Source organism: Tenrec ecaudatus, chromosome Y, assembly GCF_050624435.1.
Source record: "Tenrec ecaudatus isolate mTenEca1 chromosome Y, mTenEca1.hap1, whole genome shotgun sequence".
Taxonomy (NCBI): Eukaryota; Metazoa; Chordata; class Mammalia; order Afrosoricida; family Tenrecidae; genus Tenrec; species Tenrec ecaudatus.
In genome coordinates this window covers 1802636-1820083 of record NC_134549.1, presented here as the reverse complement: position 1 = coordinate 1820083, position 17448 = coordinate 1802636, and the positions used below count along the sequence as shown (strand labels likewise).

The 17448-nt window shown below is 36.2% G+C and overlaps 1 protein-coding gene across 2 annotated transcripts in view; it reads left to right on the top strand.

The window, feature by feature from the left end:
* The window catches only part of LOC142435557 (lysine-specific demethylase 6A-like), a 163039-nt gene that overhangs the window by 120239 nt on the left and 25352 nt on the right, over window positions 1–17448 (top strand). For both annotated transcript variants that reach the window (XM_075539784.1, XM_075539785.1), the window contains 2 exons: window positions 451–599; window positions 14669–14783. In XM_075539784.1, coding sequence (XP_075395899.1) covers window positions 451–599; window positions 14669–14783 — 264 coding nt within the window. The remainder of the gene's footprint in view (window positions 1–450; window positions 600–14668; window positions 14784–17448) is intronic.

The following is a 17448-nucleotide window of genomic DNA, read 5'->3' as shown; positions in this document are numbered from 1 at the left end:
GCAAATAGCATTAGTATATTGGTAATTACTGAGTGCTCTTATATAATATATTATTATTTCACTTTATGTGCTATTAATAATTTATTATTTCATGTTTTACCTCAAAATAATAAAATCCCTAACCTGCTTTAACTGAGTACTTACTTAAAATGAAAAATTTCATTGAGTTTATTATCACTCATAAAAAAACTTAACACTATCAAAATCCCACTGTATGCTTTTTATTTTCAGTTTAAAACAGTGTTTTGTTAATGAAATTGTTAACTTTATGTGTTTAGAAATTTTTCTTTGAAAACTAAATACCACAGTACTTTTGTCGTTGTGAACTATTTATAGACTTAATTATTTTGAAGACATGTTATTTGGTTTGGTTTGGTTTTGCACCCACACCTTCCACAAAAAAGAAAATTGTAGTAAAATTTCAGTCACTTTCTGTTAATTTGCTTACAGGTGGAAGTTGCAGCTTCTTGAACTCACTAAACTTCCTGCTTTTGTGCGTGTTGTATCAGCAGGAAATCTTCTAAGCCATATTGGTCATACAATAATGGGTATGAATACAGTTCAGTTATACATGAAAGTTCCTGGGAGCAGAATACCAGGTGATTTGCATGTTCAATTAGTTCTGTTTTAAAAATATAAGATTTTATCAAATGTGACACATGAATAGAGAACCAAATTCTTCCTATGTACAATATACATCTGCACATGTCTGAAATTATAGCTCAACAGTATTCATTTGCCTTTTAATCTTTTTAAAAACATTTCAAAACAATCTTAACTTGGACCAATGTCCTAACTTGGGACATTAGGGTATATTTTTTTTAATGTTTTTATTATTATTGCCTTTTATTATCTGTAGGGTATTTTTAAGTATTAGTAATTGAGTGAAAGGAAACATTTCAATTTAAAAACTCTTTATCCCATTGACTGGAAAATTATGTTTCCCTTTCTAACCACATTTGCAGTAAGAAATGTCACAAGCTAGTCCTACTGTATATGATTAAAAATTATTAGACAGTGAAACTATATGATACATTGATCATTTTTGAGGACTTTTGCATAAGCACTTCATTACCACCTAAAGATAAACACTTCAAAACCAGCAGCTGCTCCAGTGAACAAAGATTTAACTTTTTCCTAGAAAGTCTCAGAAAAATCTACTTCAACTGGTTTGATAATTGATATTTTAATAGTGTGTGTGTGTGTGTTTTATCTGAAAATGCAACTTAAATCTTCCTTAAGTAAACTGATTTGTAGTAGTTTTCTGTAGTCTTACTATAGATAAAACATTTTTGAAAGATATGTAGTATTGCAAAGACATACTTATTTTGAGGGAATAACATTTGGTTTAGTTAGCATATTACGGGTTTTTCATGTTAAAATCATCTGCAAGTTTCCCTTGATAACTAAAAGCAGAGCATTTCTCTGAAGCTTCTTATAGATTAAGTGAGGAAACATATAGTAAAGAAGCATAAAGCAAAGAAACAGTGATCATGCATTTATAAAGGAAATAATTTTTACTGCTTCCAGCCCTTGCACACTCCCCCCATCCTTTAAATCCTAATAGATGACACATAAAACTCCTTCCCAGGGTGATGAATAATGGAAAGGTGTGTGAGAGGTGACGGAGCACAATATAAAATACGGGGGGGGGGAAAATGAAAAACCTAGTTTTGAACTTAATGCTAAAATACTAGGGCACAGTCACAGAAAAGGAATGCTATTGATACTGTTCTCACTGCTGAGGGTATGAATGCTTCATTAAAAGATGAGTTCGAATTTTGCATTTTACCTTTTTCCATGAAAGGAAAAATTCTCTTTTGTTATTGAAAGCAGATATAATGGAAGATTTTATATAGTGAAACCTTATAAATGTATATCTATTAAGGCTTTTCTGTAATAGTCTTTATGTTTCACATTATAAAATGGTTTTAGAAAGATAAACAAATCCTGATATCCATGAGCATATTTATTTCTTATTTATAGTATATATACATGAAAAGCACATCCACTGCCATAAAATAGATTCTGAGTCATATGTCTAGATAGGGTTCCAAAACTGTAAATCTTCATTATCTAGCTATCTTTCCACTTGCAGAGCAAGAAGCCACCAGTCTTGGAGTTAGTAGCTTAGTGTTTAATCCACACCACCACTAAAAAAGCAAACATATAGTTGTTTTAGATTCTTTACTCAATATTTACCTTTCTCTGCAATTGCATTGTATATTACTCATGTCCAATTGTCTAAACAGCTTTAGAAATATGGGAACTTCCTCTGCACTCAAATTGTATTTTAAAATTTTTATTGGAATTACAATTTGAGCACAAGCAATAATATATAATGTAAATTATAAGTAAAATAACATTGGGGAGCAAGTGTTTGTGGAAATAGAGATGTAATTTCTAGTTCAACTTTAGAAAGTAGAAGGAGGAGCATGGTACTACTACTTCAGATTTTTAAACAAATGTTTCTATTGTTACTTTAATAAATATCTCATATTTTGTTTTTGATTTGTCTTAAACTTCAAGTTCTATTCAGCAAAACATTTGTAGCAAAATTTCCAAGTCATTCATTGTTAAGTAAAATGGTTCATGGCAGTAGTTTTCAATGCCATCAAATCTTTTGGAACCTAGTTATAATAGAATTAAGCACTGTTCTATCTTCCACTATCATCCACATTTCTGACATTTGACCCTCAATTACAACCACTGTGTCATTCCATTAAAGATGTTGCTTTTCACAGATACTCTGCTTTACAGTCTTTCAATTATTTTTCCAGAAACTGGTTCTTCCTCATGACTTGTAGATAATGTGGGAAATCAAATGACATCATGCTCCCTTCTAAAAAGCATTTGATTGTACTTCTTCCAAACAAGTCTTGATACTTTCTTTGACATATGGATGTTAGTCCTCAAAAAAAAATCTTCGATGTAGATTTGTCAAACACAGCATGTCATTTGATGTCTTGATAGCTGTTTCTGTGAGCATTGCTTATGGATACAATGAAATGAAATCCTTCATGATGATCTCAGTTGATCAAATCTTAATGTTTTTTATCTTTACATTAAGTTATAATTCATTCCGAAGGCTCTTCATCAATGTGTACCCCAACTGCTCACCTTTTGTCAAGTAAATTGCTGACCTCTGCATAATGAGTTTTCCTCATGATTACCTCTTGAAATGGTTGACTGTTGACCATTTCTGCTTAGTATAGTGAATCCCCTTATTTCTTTATTTCTTTTTAAAATCATTTGATTGGAGCTTATAAAACTCTTATCATAATCCATACATACATCAATTGTGTAAAAGACACTTGTATCTTTTTTGCCCTCATCATTCTCAAAATTCACCTTCTGCTTGGATTCCTGGAATCAGCTCCTCGTTTTCCTTTTTTCATTACTCATCCTTCCCGACTCCCCCCTCTCTCATGAACCCTTAATATTTGATAAATTATTGTTTTATCTTATCTTACACTGCCGGTATCTCCCTTCACCCACTTTTCTGTTGCCCATGCCCCATAGAGGAGGTTATATGTAAATCCCCATGATTGGTTCCCCTTCTTACCCCCCTACCCTCCCGGTAATGGCCACTCTCACCGTTGGTCCTGAGGGGTTCATCTGTCCTAGATTCCCTGTGTTTCCCGATCCCATCTGTACTGCTGTGCATCCTCTGGTGTAGACAGGTTTGCAAGGTAGTATTGGAATCATGATATTTGGGGGGAGGAAGCGTTTAAGAACTAGAGGAGGGCTGTGAGTTTCATTGTTGCTACACTGAACTCTGAGCGACTCATCTCCTCCCCACTACCCCTCTGCAAGGGATGTCCAGCTGTCTACAGATGGGTTTTGGGTCCCCATCACGCGCTCCTTTCATTCACGATGATAGGATTTTATTTTCCTCCAGCCTTTGGTGCTTGAAACCTGGTCTCCTCGGCCCTTCATGATCGCACATGTGGGTTGTCTTGTCACCCTCTTGGTGAAGTCTTTTGAGGTGCACAGGTGCTGTATTCTTACTAGATCTCATTTGTTGATTTCCAGTTCACCTGTATGTGTACCCTTCCCTATTGCAGTGAGCCTATGTGTTCCCTGGGCCAGTGCTCTGAGGTTAGTCCCGATTCCCTCCTTAATGGTCCTGATGGTTTGGGATTCAACTTCTAGATCTGTGATCCACCTTGAGTTTATTCTTGTGCATGGGGTGAGGTAAATGTCCTGTTTCATCTTTCTACATGTGGATATCCATTATTTCAAGCACCACTTGTTAAAAAGGGCATCCGCTTCCCACTTGATGGTTTTGGGACCTTTATCGAACGAAGATCAGTTGTCTATATGATGATGGTTTTATTCTTGGGCTTTCTATTCTTTTCCACTGTCTGAGTGTCTGTCATTGTGCCAGTACCACACTGTTTTGACCATTGTAGCTGTGTAATAGGTATTAAAATCGGGTAGCGTGAGTCCTCCAAATGTGTCTTCCTTCTTGAGGAGTTCTCTGCTAATTCTGGGTTTCTTCCCTCTCCATATGAAATTGGTGGTCAGTTTTTCCAATTTTTGAAGAAGGTTGACTGTATTTGAATAGGTATAGCATTGAACTTGTAAAGTGCTTTAGGTAGGACTGTCATCTTTACTATGTTAAGCCTTCCAATCCATAAGCAGGGAATGTTCTTCCATTTGTGGAGGTCACTTTTTGTTTCCTATAGTAGGGTCTTAAGTTTTCCTTATATAGGTCTTTAGTATTTTTTGTTAAATATATTCTTAAGTGATTCAATTTGTTCTGAGCTACTGTGAAGGGTACTTCCTTCTTAATCTCCGCTTCCATGGTCCTGTCTGATGTGTATAGAAAACCTACCAATTATTATTGATCTTGTATCCTGCTACTCTTTCATATTGCTCTGTTGCTGTAAGTACTCCAGCTGTGGGGCTTTGGGGGTTTTCAATGTACAGGATCATGAGGTCTGCAAATAGGGATAATTTCACCTCCTCCTCTCCCTTTTGGGTCCCTTTGATGGATGTCCTTCTGCTGTCTTATGTTAGCCAGAACCTCCAAAATGATATTGAATAGAAGTGAAGACAGGTGACATCCTTGTCTTGTCCCCTTTTTCAGTGCGATTGTTTTGTCTTTTCTCCATTGACTGTGATGTTGGCTGTTGGTCTTTCATAGAGAGCTTGTATCAGCTTGAGGAACGTACCTTCCAATCATATCTTCATGAGTGTCTTGATTAGGAATGGGTCTTGGATGTTGTCAAATGCTTTTTCTGCATCTATGGATATTATCATATGGTTCTTATCCTTTTTCTTCTCCATGTGGTGTATAATATTGATGAATTTTTGGATGTTAAACTATCCCTGCATCCGTGGGATAAATCCTACCTGGTTGTGGTGGCTGATATGTTTTATATACTTTTGTGTTCTATTGGCCAATATTTTGTTAAGGATTTTTGCTTCTATGTTCATTAGAGGTATTGGTCTGTAATTCTCTATACCTGTGAGGTTTTTGCCCTGTTTGGGTAACAAAGTAATGCTGGCTTTATAAAATAAGTTTGGAAGTTTTCCATCTTCTTCTATGTTATGGATTACTTTGTGGAGGATTGGTGTCAACTCTTCCCTGAATGCTTGGTAGAATTCTGCTGTGAAACCATCTGGCCTTGGGGCCTTTTTTGTTGGTAGGTTTTTGATGACCCTCTCTATTTCTTCTTTCCTATAGGTTTGTTGAGGTTCTTGATCTCTGTCTGAGATAACCTAGGGGATTGACTATTTTTCCAAATATTTATCCATGTCTTCCATGGTTCTGAATTCATTAGAATACTGCTTTGTGATTATCCTTTTAATCTCATTAGAGTCTTTTGTAATTGTCCCTGATTCATCCCTCATCCAGGCTATTGATGTTTGCTCCTTTGTACCCTTTGTAAGTTTTGTCAGAGGATTGTCAATTTTATTAATTCTTTCGTAGAACCAGCTTTTAGCTGCATTTATCTTTTGCATAGTTATCTTGTCTTGCCACTGGTTTAACTCTGCCCTGATTTTTATTATTTCTTTTCTCATTTTATTGGAGGGGTTGTTCTGCTGACTCCGTTCTAGTTGTTGGAGATTTTGTGTTAACGTATCTGTCATACACCTTTCTTTTTTCATATATGCATTTACTGATAACAAGCTACCAGTGATAACTGCCTTTGTAGTGTCCCATAAGTTTTGATACGTTGTATTCTTGTTTTCATTAGTTTCTAGAAACTTACTAATATCCTCCCTAATAAGGGCCTGTACCCATCATGTCACAAGAGATCGTTGTTCATCCTCCAATTGGTTGCCCTTGCTTTTCTGGACATCTTCTTACTAATAATCTCCAGCTTTATGGCACGGTGATCTGAGAAAAATGTCTCGATATCTGTGTGTTTGAATTTACTCAGGCTGTCCTTGTGTCCCAGCATGTGGTCTATTCTTGAAAAAGATCCATGTGGACCTGAGAAGAATGTGAAATCCTTTGCATTCGGATGGAAAGCTCTATAAATGTCTTATCATGCCCTATTGCCTAATTACATTGATTAGCTCAGGGCCTTGTTGCTGAGCTTCTTTCCCAGTGATCTGTTCTTCTTTGGTAGTGGAGTGTTAAAGTCACCTACTATGATTGTTGAGTCCGTGATTTCTTTTTTCATCTTTTAAATAGTTTGTTTGACAAAATTTGCCACGCCATTATTCAGAGCTTAAATATTCAATATGCTAAGTGCTTCTTGGTTTACTGAACCTTTGAGCATCATGTAGTGTCCTTCTTTGTCTCTTTTCATGGTTTGGAATCTTGAGGTACATTTTGTTGGATATTAAGATACCCTGCGTTTTTGGAGTTACAATTCTATTTGTAAACTTTCTGCCAACCCTTTATTCTTATCATATTCTTGTCTGTGCGCTTAAGATGTGTCTCTTGCAGGCAACACTTTGATGGATTTTGTTTTCTGAGCCAGTCCTCAAGCCCATTTCTTTTAATGTATGAATTGATTCCATTGGGTTCAGAGTTATTATCACTATCTGTGGATTCATAGTTGCCATACCCTGTTTTGTGTTTTTGGTCTTTACCTATCTCACTTCATATCACTGCAGGCTGGCCTGCATCACTGTGGAGACCCAAGCCCGCAGCCTGGGGTGCTAGAACTGCCTGTGGCAGACACCCCTTCCAATGCTGACAGCCCTGGGTGCAACAGTGGGCGTTGCTGCCTACTGGGAGCAGGAGCGACAGAGCTTTGCACTCCTGCCAGAGTGGCTTTGCCCTCCCTGGTGCACTGCGGGATTTCCAGGGGCTGGCAGCTCCGTGGCCTGGGCTTAGGACAAATGCGTGGGGTGGGGGTGGGGTGCTGTCCCGCGGGGATATTTCAATCACCAGACTCTTACCACTCGGCTCCCTGGACCCCAAACCCGCTTTGTTTGAAAGAGTTCTCAGACTTTGCGGGTCCCCTGGTGCCATCTTCCCAAAAGCCCCGCCCTCTATTTCTTCCATCTTCTTAGGTATTTCCTGTATTAGTCAATGCTTTGCAAATAGAATGCTGCAGTATTGCAATTTGAAGCTTAATTTTTCCCTCACTCTGCTTTAGAAATACTACAGGTCCATGATATGTGATAAGACTCTCTTCATTTTTACTGAAAGGATTTGTTTTTCCTTTTCATAGTAATTAAGTATTTTTCCACCATCACCACAATGCAAACAGATTCTGCTTTGGTCTATATTAGTACATGTCCAACTTTTGCATGCAAGTGATGTGATTAAAAAACTCTGGCTTCACTCAGGCATGCCTGAGTCCTCAAAAATAACATCCCTTAAACACTTTAACGAAAACTTAGGCAGCAGTTTGACCTAATGCTTGAATTCAGCTTCCATGAGCATTGACTGTGGATCCAAGCACAATCTTTTCTTCATTTATATCTGTAGTTCCAGTTGTGAGGATTTTGATTTTCTTTACATTTTATTGTTACTTGTACTGAGGACTGCAACCCATGCATTATCCTGTTTGTATTTTTAAAAGTAGTGACAGCTTCCAGCAACACAAAGCCATGACAGAATATAACAAATGACAGAACAGTATTTCTTATTTAGTCCTCTACACAGAAAACAAAATTTCACATTGACAAGCTCTGTGATAAAGGAAATCGGGATATTCTATTTCCAACATAGATCTTAAAATTTGAGAGACTATTTGCTGATGATAACTTTGAGCTTTATTCTGTCATCAACAAAATTTTAATTTCCTTAATGTTGATTTCCTGAGCTTTATAAGTTAAGCTTTTTTATCAAGGTTTTTATTTGTTGTGTTATTATTTAACAGATGTTTTCAATACCATCAGTCATACATTTTATCAGATACTTAATAAGTGTCTTTCCTCTTTTGATGTTGGGTCTAATTTTTGTTGAGGCATTTTACTTAGAATTTTACTTTCAAGAATTCTTTTTTTTTTACACCCCCCCCCATTCAATTATCCACTCTGTTAACATTGCTATGTGTGCACCTTCTCAATTTTAGTTATCTCATTTCTGTTACCTAGTCACTGTCCCTTTACATTCTTATGTCTATTTTAAAATAATTTTGCAACACCCATCCTACCCCTTGAGGAAAAACACTGGTGGTGTGCAATTGAGCGGTGGCGGAAACATTTCAAAGAAAGATTTTTTTTATTAAAAAATCACTTTTGACAGCTCTCAAATATAATTTGATACAGTTTTCACTGGCATTATTTTGTGAGATGTTCCATTATGTAACTAGTCTCACCTTGGAATAGTTTGATTTCAAGATTTGAAGGGCAATAATCAACAGTAGTCGCATGGAATTCTTCAGTCTTAACTTGTTAAGTAAATCTGTTTTATGATTTGTTTTGTCTGTTTAAGAATTTGAGGCTTTGTTCAACAATTTGTCCCCATTAAATCAAGACCTATTTGTTTTGATTTAAGAAGAATAATTGGGAACTCTAAGCAGAGTAGTTGAGAACTATTGTGTTGTTACTGTAAAGATGGTTGTGTTAGGGTACTTTAGAGAGATAAAACCAGACTGCTAATAATTATCTATCTATATCGATTGATAGATAGATATCTAACATAAGAAATGAACAGTGCAAATGACTCTGAAACTCACTCCTGAGAGAGAGTTGTGAGACACTGGCAGTCCTTCAAGTCTTGAGGACTGCAAGGTAGTCCTCTGTAGAGAGATTGAGGCTATCCCGGCACAGGCAGCAAACAGCAAGGGAGGTCACCAACTGTTGGTCTCCAACTCCAGAGATATACATTCCAATTCTCTGGTGAGGCAGGTCTTAAAGGGACCTCAAATTACAGCAACACAGTCTATAGTTTAGGTGTCCCACAGATAGTGTAGCTTGAAAATTGAGGCACAGAACAAGCAAGGCAGTCGCACACTGGTCCAATGATCAAAGAGCAAGAGACAAGAAAGGCGAGGCTCACCAAGCCATTTATCTCTCTGCCCTTCAATTAATCCCAAATGTGTTTATTGGCCAGGCTGACACAATAAATGATCTCAATCCACCCCTTGCCAACCTGGCACCTGTACACAATTCTTTAGTTTTATATACTTATATAATTTCCGGACATTGATGAAATCATACTTATATTTATCATCAATCATCTGTCATACATATAAATGAAAGCACACTGAATCCAATTTTATCTGATATAGTGATTCAGAATTGCCTGCCACAAAGGATGCTAATTTATTTTATGATGGTATCAGGTGATAACTGCATGTCTTCTAAAAAACTGTTTTCTAGAAGGGAGGGGGGAAAGGCCTTGTATATGATCCTTGAACTCAGTGATGTGTAGTGGTGACAAAATGGTCTATTAACCACAAAATAGACTATTTCAAACTACTAGCTATTCCAAGGGAGAAAAATGAAGCTTTTTGTTTCCATAAAGAGATACAGTACACATCAACTCCATGTTTGTTTGTGGGGTTGATCCTCATCAGCAAGTTCTTCATGTCCTCCTCACTTTTACCAAGTAAGGAAGGTTGTATCATCTGCATATTAAAGATTGTTCATAAGCTGTTCTCCACTCCTGATGGTGATTTCTTCTTATACAAATGTGTTCTTCTTAATATAGTCCAACATCTTTGACTGTTTAAAATAGAAATTGATTATGTTTTAAGATATAAAAATAGATACCAAATCTCAAATATAATTTAAGTATTAAGTTTTAAACAGTATAAAACAAAGACAACATCACTAATACTGATAAGAGAAACCATAACATGAGGTAGTAATTGCATCCATGTATTGGTAGAGATATTAAGGCTTTAAAAGAACAGGGGTAAAGAAAACAGTAATGAGTAGAAATGCAAATTCAGAAGCGAACTACAATTGGCGATTGGCACATCTACATTATGCTACACAGAATAGTTTTCAGAATTTGTTAGGGACTCTCCAAAATACAGTCGAATTCCAATTTCATTTAAGAACATGACTCAGTTGTTTTCATTTCTGACATTTATAGTTGGGGGTGTACATTTGAGTAGTAATTATTAGTCTTCAGTATAGATGTATGATTTTTACTGAGTTGTGTTTCAAGACAGAGCTGGAAATACATATTTTTAATTTTTTTCTTACTTTTCAACAGTTTTAATGGCATATCATCCATGCATACAATGGGAGTATATATATATATATATATTTTTTACATTTTATTTTTTAAATTTTAACAATTTATTGGGGCTCATACAATTCTTATCACAGTTCATACATATACATACATCAATTGTATAAAGCACATCTGTACGGTCTTTGCCCTGATCATTTTTTTCTCCTCTTTTCTTCTTTTACATTTTATTAGGGACTCATACAAATCTTATCACCATCCATACATATACATACATCAATTGTATAAAGCACATCCATACATTTCCTGCCCCAATCATTCTCAAGGCATTTGCTCTCCACTTAAGCCCCTTGCATCAGGTCCTCTTTTTTTTTTCACCTCCCTCCCCATTCCCCCCTCCCTCATGTGCCCTTGGTAATTTATACCTCGTTATTTTGTCATATCTTGCCCTATCCGGAGTCTCCCTTCCCCCCTTCTCTGCTGTCCCTCTCCCAGGGAAGAGGTCACATGTGGATCCTTGTAATCAGTTCCCCCTTTCCAACCCACTCACCCTTCACTCTCCCAGCATCGTCCCTCACACCCTTGGTCCTGAAGGTATCATCCACCCTGGATTCCCTTTACCTCCAGCCCTCATATGTACCAGTGTACAGCCTCTGTCCTATCCAGGCCTGCAAGGTAGAATTCGGATCATGGTAGTTGGGGGGAGGAAGCATTCAGGATCTGGAGGAAAGCTGTGTTCTTCATCGGTACTACCTCGCACCCTAATTAACCCATCTCCTCTCCTAAACCCCTCTATGAGGGGATCTCCATTGGCCGACACTTGGGCCCTGGGTCTCCAATCTGCACTTCCCCCTTCATTTAATATGGTATATATATACATATACATATACACATATATACACACACTTATATCGTTGTGTGTGTTTTTTTGCATGATGCCTTATACCTGGTCCCTTGGCACCTCGTGATCGCACAGGCCGGTGTGCTTCTTCCATGTGGGCTTATTTGCTTCTGAGCTAGATGGCCGCTTGTTCACCTTCAAGCCTTTAAGACCCCAGACACTATCTCTTTTGATAGCCGGGAGTATATTTTAATGAAGATTTTAATGCCATTCCTCTACAATTTGTCATTACTGGTAGAGTGGAACTTATGATTCTCAGAATCAAAATGGCATGTGTGTATTCATTGTAGCTCACTAACCAGGGCTGTCAATCTTCAGTTGTTCCATTCAAATATTCCTGGATTCATATATTATACATAACATGACCTAATTATTAATCTATGTTTTCAGCTTTTAGAATCATGTTTTCAGAGCCTTTCATTATATGGCTCTTGTTGTTAGCTCTGTTAGGCAATAGTCTGTTAAATGGTTTTCATTAGCTCATGTTTTTAGATGTTCAGTCCTTTCTTTGAAAGCTCCACATGAATTCTATTCATCTTGTATGATTTCTGGTATTTGAAAAATATGCTGACTTGGCTTATAGCAGTATATCAAGCAATACTCAAGCCACCTCAGTATAGCACACTGATAAAGTGATATGTTTATTCTTTTGTTAGATGCCATTGAATTGCCACAAGCTTATAGCAACAACCATGTTCAACAGGACAAAACATCCAATATTGCACCATCCTCATAATTGCTATGTTTGAACCCATTATTTCCGCCACTTTATCAATCTAGCTTATTGAGGGCCTTCTTTTTCAGTATTCCTCCAGTTTACTAAGCGTGATGTCCTTTTCCAGGGACAAATTTCTCTTGATAACACACCTAAAGTAAAATGAAGTCTTGCTAAACTTGCCTGTGGAACGCACCCTGGCCTCATAAATTGGTTTTAGTAGTCCCTGGTTTTACAATGTTCTTCTCCAGCACTACAACTCAAATGCATTGAGTCTTCTCTATCTTTCTTATTCAGTGTCCAGTTTTCACACTTATAAGAGTACTTGAAAATACCATGGCTTGATTCCTCAAGTAAAAGTTTTGCTTTTCATCTTTAAATGTGGTCTTATGCAGCAGATTATTTAATGTTAAGAGATTACAACCCTAACAGCACACACTTTTCCTGGTTGTAAACCATGCAGTGTTCTCTTGTTCTATACACACAACTGCTTCTTGATCCAGGTGCAGATTTCATATGAGTTCAATGAATTGTGCTGTTATTATCATTCTCTTCCAGGTTATCCACAATTTGCTAGAACTCACATTGTTGAATGGCTTTACATGATTCGGTTTTTAGTAAAAAAAAAAAGGTGGTAGCTTAAAGACAGCTTAAACAATCTGATAAGATGTTTCAAAGTGTTGTAAAAAATCTAAATCTAAAGGTACACTTGAGCTTTTTACTTAGGTTTTTATTTAGCAGTCTCTGGTGTTGTCCCAGAGCTTACTAGTTTTGGGTTGTTTGTTTTTTTTAATCATTTTATTGGAGGATCATACAACCCTTATCACAATCCATACATTCATCCATTGTGTTATACACATTTGTATGCTGTTGTCATTATCATTGTCAAAACATTTTCTTTCTACTTAAGCCCATGGTATTAGCTCCTCATTTTTGCCCACCTCCCTTCTTAGTGAACTCTTGATAATTTATAAGTTATTTTAATTTTATTGTCTTACACTTACTGATATCTCCTTTCACCCATTTGTTGCCCATCCCTCTGGGAAGGGGTTATATAGATCAATTATGACCATTTCCCCTGTTTGCCCACCACCATCCCTTTCTCCTCTTGGTAACCATACTGTCATTTTTGGTCCTCAGGGGTTTATCTATCTTGGATTCCATGAGTTCCCAGCTCTTATCTGTACCTGTGTAGATGCTTTGTCTAGTTGGATTTATAAGGCAGAATTGGGGTCATGATAGTGAGTGGGGGAAAAAGCATTAAAGAACGAGAGGAAAGTTGTATGTTTCAACGATGGTATACTGCACTCTGACTGGGTTGTTTCTTCTTTGTGACTCTTATGTAAGGGGTGTCTAATTCTCTAGAGATAGGCTTTGGATCTGAACTCCACACTCCTCCTCAATCACAATGATTAGGTTTTTTACCTGGGTTTTTGATACCTGATCCCATCAACACGCAGACTGGTGTACTTCTTCCATGTGGGGTTTGTTGCTTCTCACTTAGATGGTCGCTGTTTATCTTTAAGACCCTAGATATTGTATCTTTTGATAGCCAGGAACCGTCAGCTTTCTTCACCACATTTGCTTATGTACCCATTATGTCTTTAGCAAATGTGTTGGGAAGATGAGCATCACAGAATGACAGGTTAATAGAACAAAGTGTTCTTGCGTTGAAGTATTTGAGACCCAATGTCCATCTGCTACCTTAATACTAAACCTATAAATATATGTACATGGCTCTATTTTCCTATCAGTATATATAAATATATTTACATATGTATGTGCCTCTGTAGACTTCTATAAATGCCTTTGCCTCCTAGTTCTTTCCTTTATTTCATCTTGTCCGACTATTATGCTCAGCCTTCATTTAGGTTTCAGTAATTCCTCTCAGTTACATTGCCCTTGACCAAGCTCTACCAGGCATCCTACACCCTCTTCACCATAGATTTTAGATCACTTATTGTTCCCTTGTCTCCGGATTTGTTAACACTAACTTCCATTCCCCTGCGTTTTCCTCTTTCGTGTGTCCCAGAACCATCTCTCCGTTGTTTCACTTCTGGATTGTTTATCTGAACTTAGTAGTTTTAATTTTAAAGCCCCAGTGGAATAAAGTTAAAAGTAAATACAATTTGAGCCCCAAACTAATTTTGATATTATATAGATGTATATGGTCTGATGAAGGAGTGGGCAGAGTATGAAAACCATTCCTCTTTATCTTTTTAATATGGTTAGTGCAATTCAGGGATCTTAAAAAGTTTATCTTTCAATTTTATTTTCCTCAAACTTTTTGAAGCCCTATCATACCAGGAGCAGTATTAAAAATTATAGCTAATAGTTAATTGCTTCACATATAGTCAGCTTTTGCTCTGATCCTACATTTGTCATTCAGTTCTCAAAACATTTCAGTGACTTTAGAGGCCTTTTTTCCCACTGAACTTATAGTGTGATGTAATGTTTGTTTTTTTTACCCCCTATCACTTCTAAGGTCACCAAGAAAACAATAACTTCTGTTCTGTTAACATAAATATTGGTCCAGGGGACTGTGAATGGTTTGTTGTTCCTGAAGACTATTGGGGTGTTCTGAACTACTTCTGTGAAAGGTATGTGTCTAAACTAAATTAATTTAGAACGGATTATAAGAAAACATTAAAAAGATTCAAAGTTGAATTTCTAAAAATAACTCCAGATTTTAGTTATTGTTCTATGTCAGAAGAAACTAGCCTCCAACAACCAAAGGTCTAGAAGGCGCAAGGTTGGTTGTATCTTCATTAAGACCCCGAGTTCACAGGTGAGGCAACCTAAGACCTGCATTGGGGAAAGGTAAAGGGGGTTAGAGGGAGTAGGGTGTCATGGCAGGTGGGAAGAGAAAGCAAAAGAATAATATCTGCTTGATTGGGTAAATATAATCAACCATAAGGCAGCATAGCTGTTAAGGGGAGAGTCTGTGGGAATCATTTAAAGCAGCTTAATGCACTTTTACTGTACCTCTAACTTACCAAAGTAGAGGGTTTTCTACCATTGAATACCAGCTTTTCTGATTCCTTCTATGATGTTAGGGAATATAGTCCTCATCCTATTTACCTCAGTGTTAGTTTCCCACAGTGCAGCAAAAGTGTTATTTTCAATTATTTGTTTGAAAACTATTTCTTGGGGGAAAAAAAGAAAGAAAAGAAAATGAAAATGTAAAAAAAGAAAAGGGGAAAAAAAGAAAACTATTTCTTTTAAGCTACTTAGAATACTTTAAAGATTCTATAAGCCATTCTAAGCAGTATTTGCAAGTTTGAATTCAGAAGACAGAAAATAAGTGGACAGTTATTAATTTAAAATAATTTATTTATGAAAGCATGCGCATTTGGTAAAAATATTTTAAGAAAAAATAAAAACTATTCATTTTAAAATGAGAAGAAAAGATTCTAACTTAGAATTATTTCTGAAAATATGCTACATTGAATTTTGAAATGTTACTGATAAAAATGTCTATTATTGAATTTTGAAATGTTACTGATAAAAATGTCTATTTCTATGATAACTATCCACTTGATCTTTTCAAGATTGTTAATGATATTGGTGGAAAATTGCAAGCAAGTATAAATTACATATGTATATATACTTTATATACCAGATATAACGAACAATTAACAAAATTCTCCTGATTATATACATGAAGTATTTGCATAACAGTTAAAACATATTGCACATAATTTGATAGTATGTAGTTTTTAATCTATTTTTGGGTTGCCTGTAGTAAATGCACTTGATTTCATAAAAGATTAGATGTAATGATAATATACAGATAACTAAAATGAAAAAAAACCAAACTTAATGCCATGGAGTGTATGCTGACTCATAGCAACCCTATAAGATGCCATAGAATTGGGTCTGAATTTCTGAGACTGGGACTCTTTCCCGGAGAAGAAAGTTGACTTTCTACCATGGAATGGCTTGTGATATGGAATGCTAACCTTGCAGGTAGCAATCCAATATGTAATCACTATGCCTCTAAGACACCTCTTTATAAAGACAATAATTCAATCAATAGTAGTTGTTGTGTAATAGCTACTTTGAAGAATATACCTATTTTATTTTATTAATAGGACATTTAAATTTTTTATTTTATAACTCACTATTTCTGAATAGTATTTATTTTCAGGGTTTTGTTATCTTTCTTTTCCAAATGGTAAAATGTTCACAATTACAGACAATTGGATATAAAACAGTAAATAATTAAGTTTTAATTTTAGAGAAATGGAAATATCAAGTGTGATTTGCTTAGTAAATTTGCAGCAGTTACACAATGCCCCTTAAATATTTCACTATTTTATTTGCATGGACTCATTGCTTCTAATATATATAATTTCTATATTTTATTTTAAGTCTCCTATGGGGACAGAAAGACTCCTATAAAATCTACTTTAAAATCAACCCTGTTTTGGATGTTTCATTGTTCCTTTTTTAATAAATGATTTTATGCATTTAAACCTATACTTAACAGCCTTCTAGCCACTTCAAACTCATAACTCCCCTATGAGTCATAGTATTTATTTGCAGCATATGTGTGAAATAGGACATAAGTTTGATTTTCAGAATTTTTTCCTCCTTAAGCACCCCCTTTAAGAACAGGGTGCTTTAGAAACTACTCTTTTGGAGCTTCCAGAAGAGAGAACAACTTTTTAATCCCTTGATTTATTTTTAATTCCTTGACTGTTCTGTAATTGTGTTAGCCTGGGAAGACTAGAGAAACGAATCCATACATACACGTGTATAAGAAGGAAATTTATATACAAGAGCAATTAAACATTGAGAAAACATCCCAAACCATTCCAAAGTCTTAAGTTTGATATTAGCCCATATGTCCGACACCAATCCATAAAGTCTTCAGACTCACAAAACACATGCAATGATGTCAAATGCAGAAAATGATCACAGGTCAGTGACTGCAAAGTCAGTGGTGGTAGGAGCATCTCAGCGCTGGCAGGGGTCTCTATGTGGCCATTTCAGTTTCTAAGGCTGCATCAGGGTAGGTCCATGTGACTTCTCCTCAGGGATGCCTCACAGGAAGTCCGCCTTGTCAGTAGAGTCTCCAATGATCAGAAGTCTCAGGAGAACACTATGCCCACACAGAAATTTCATTGGCTATCTCTAGATTGACAGCCTAGACTCCACCCCTACATTCTTAATCCTTAAATTGACACCAGAGAAAGTGACTACTATAATAATATTGCAGTTTTAAGGAAAATATGGCATTAATGTCACACAAACAACTCC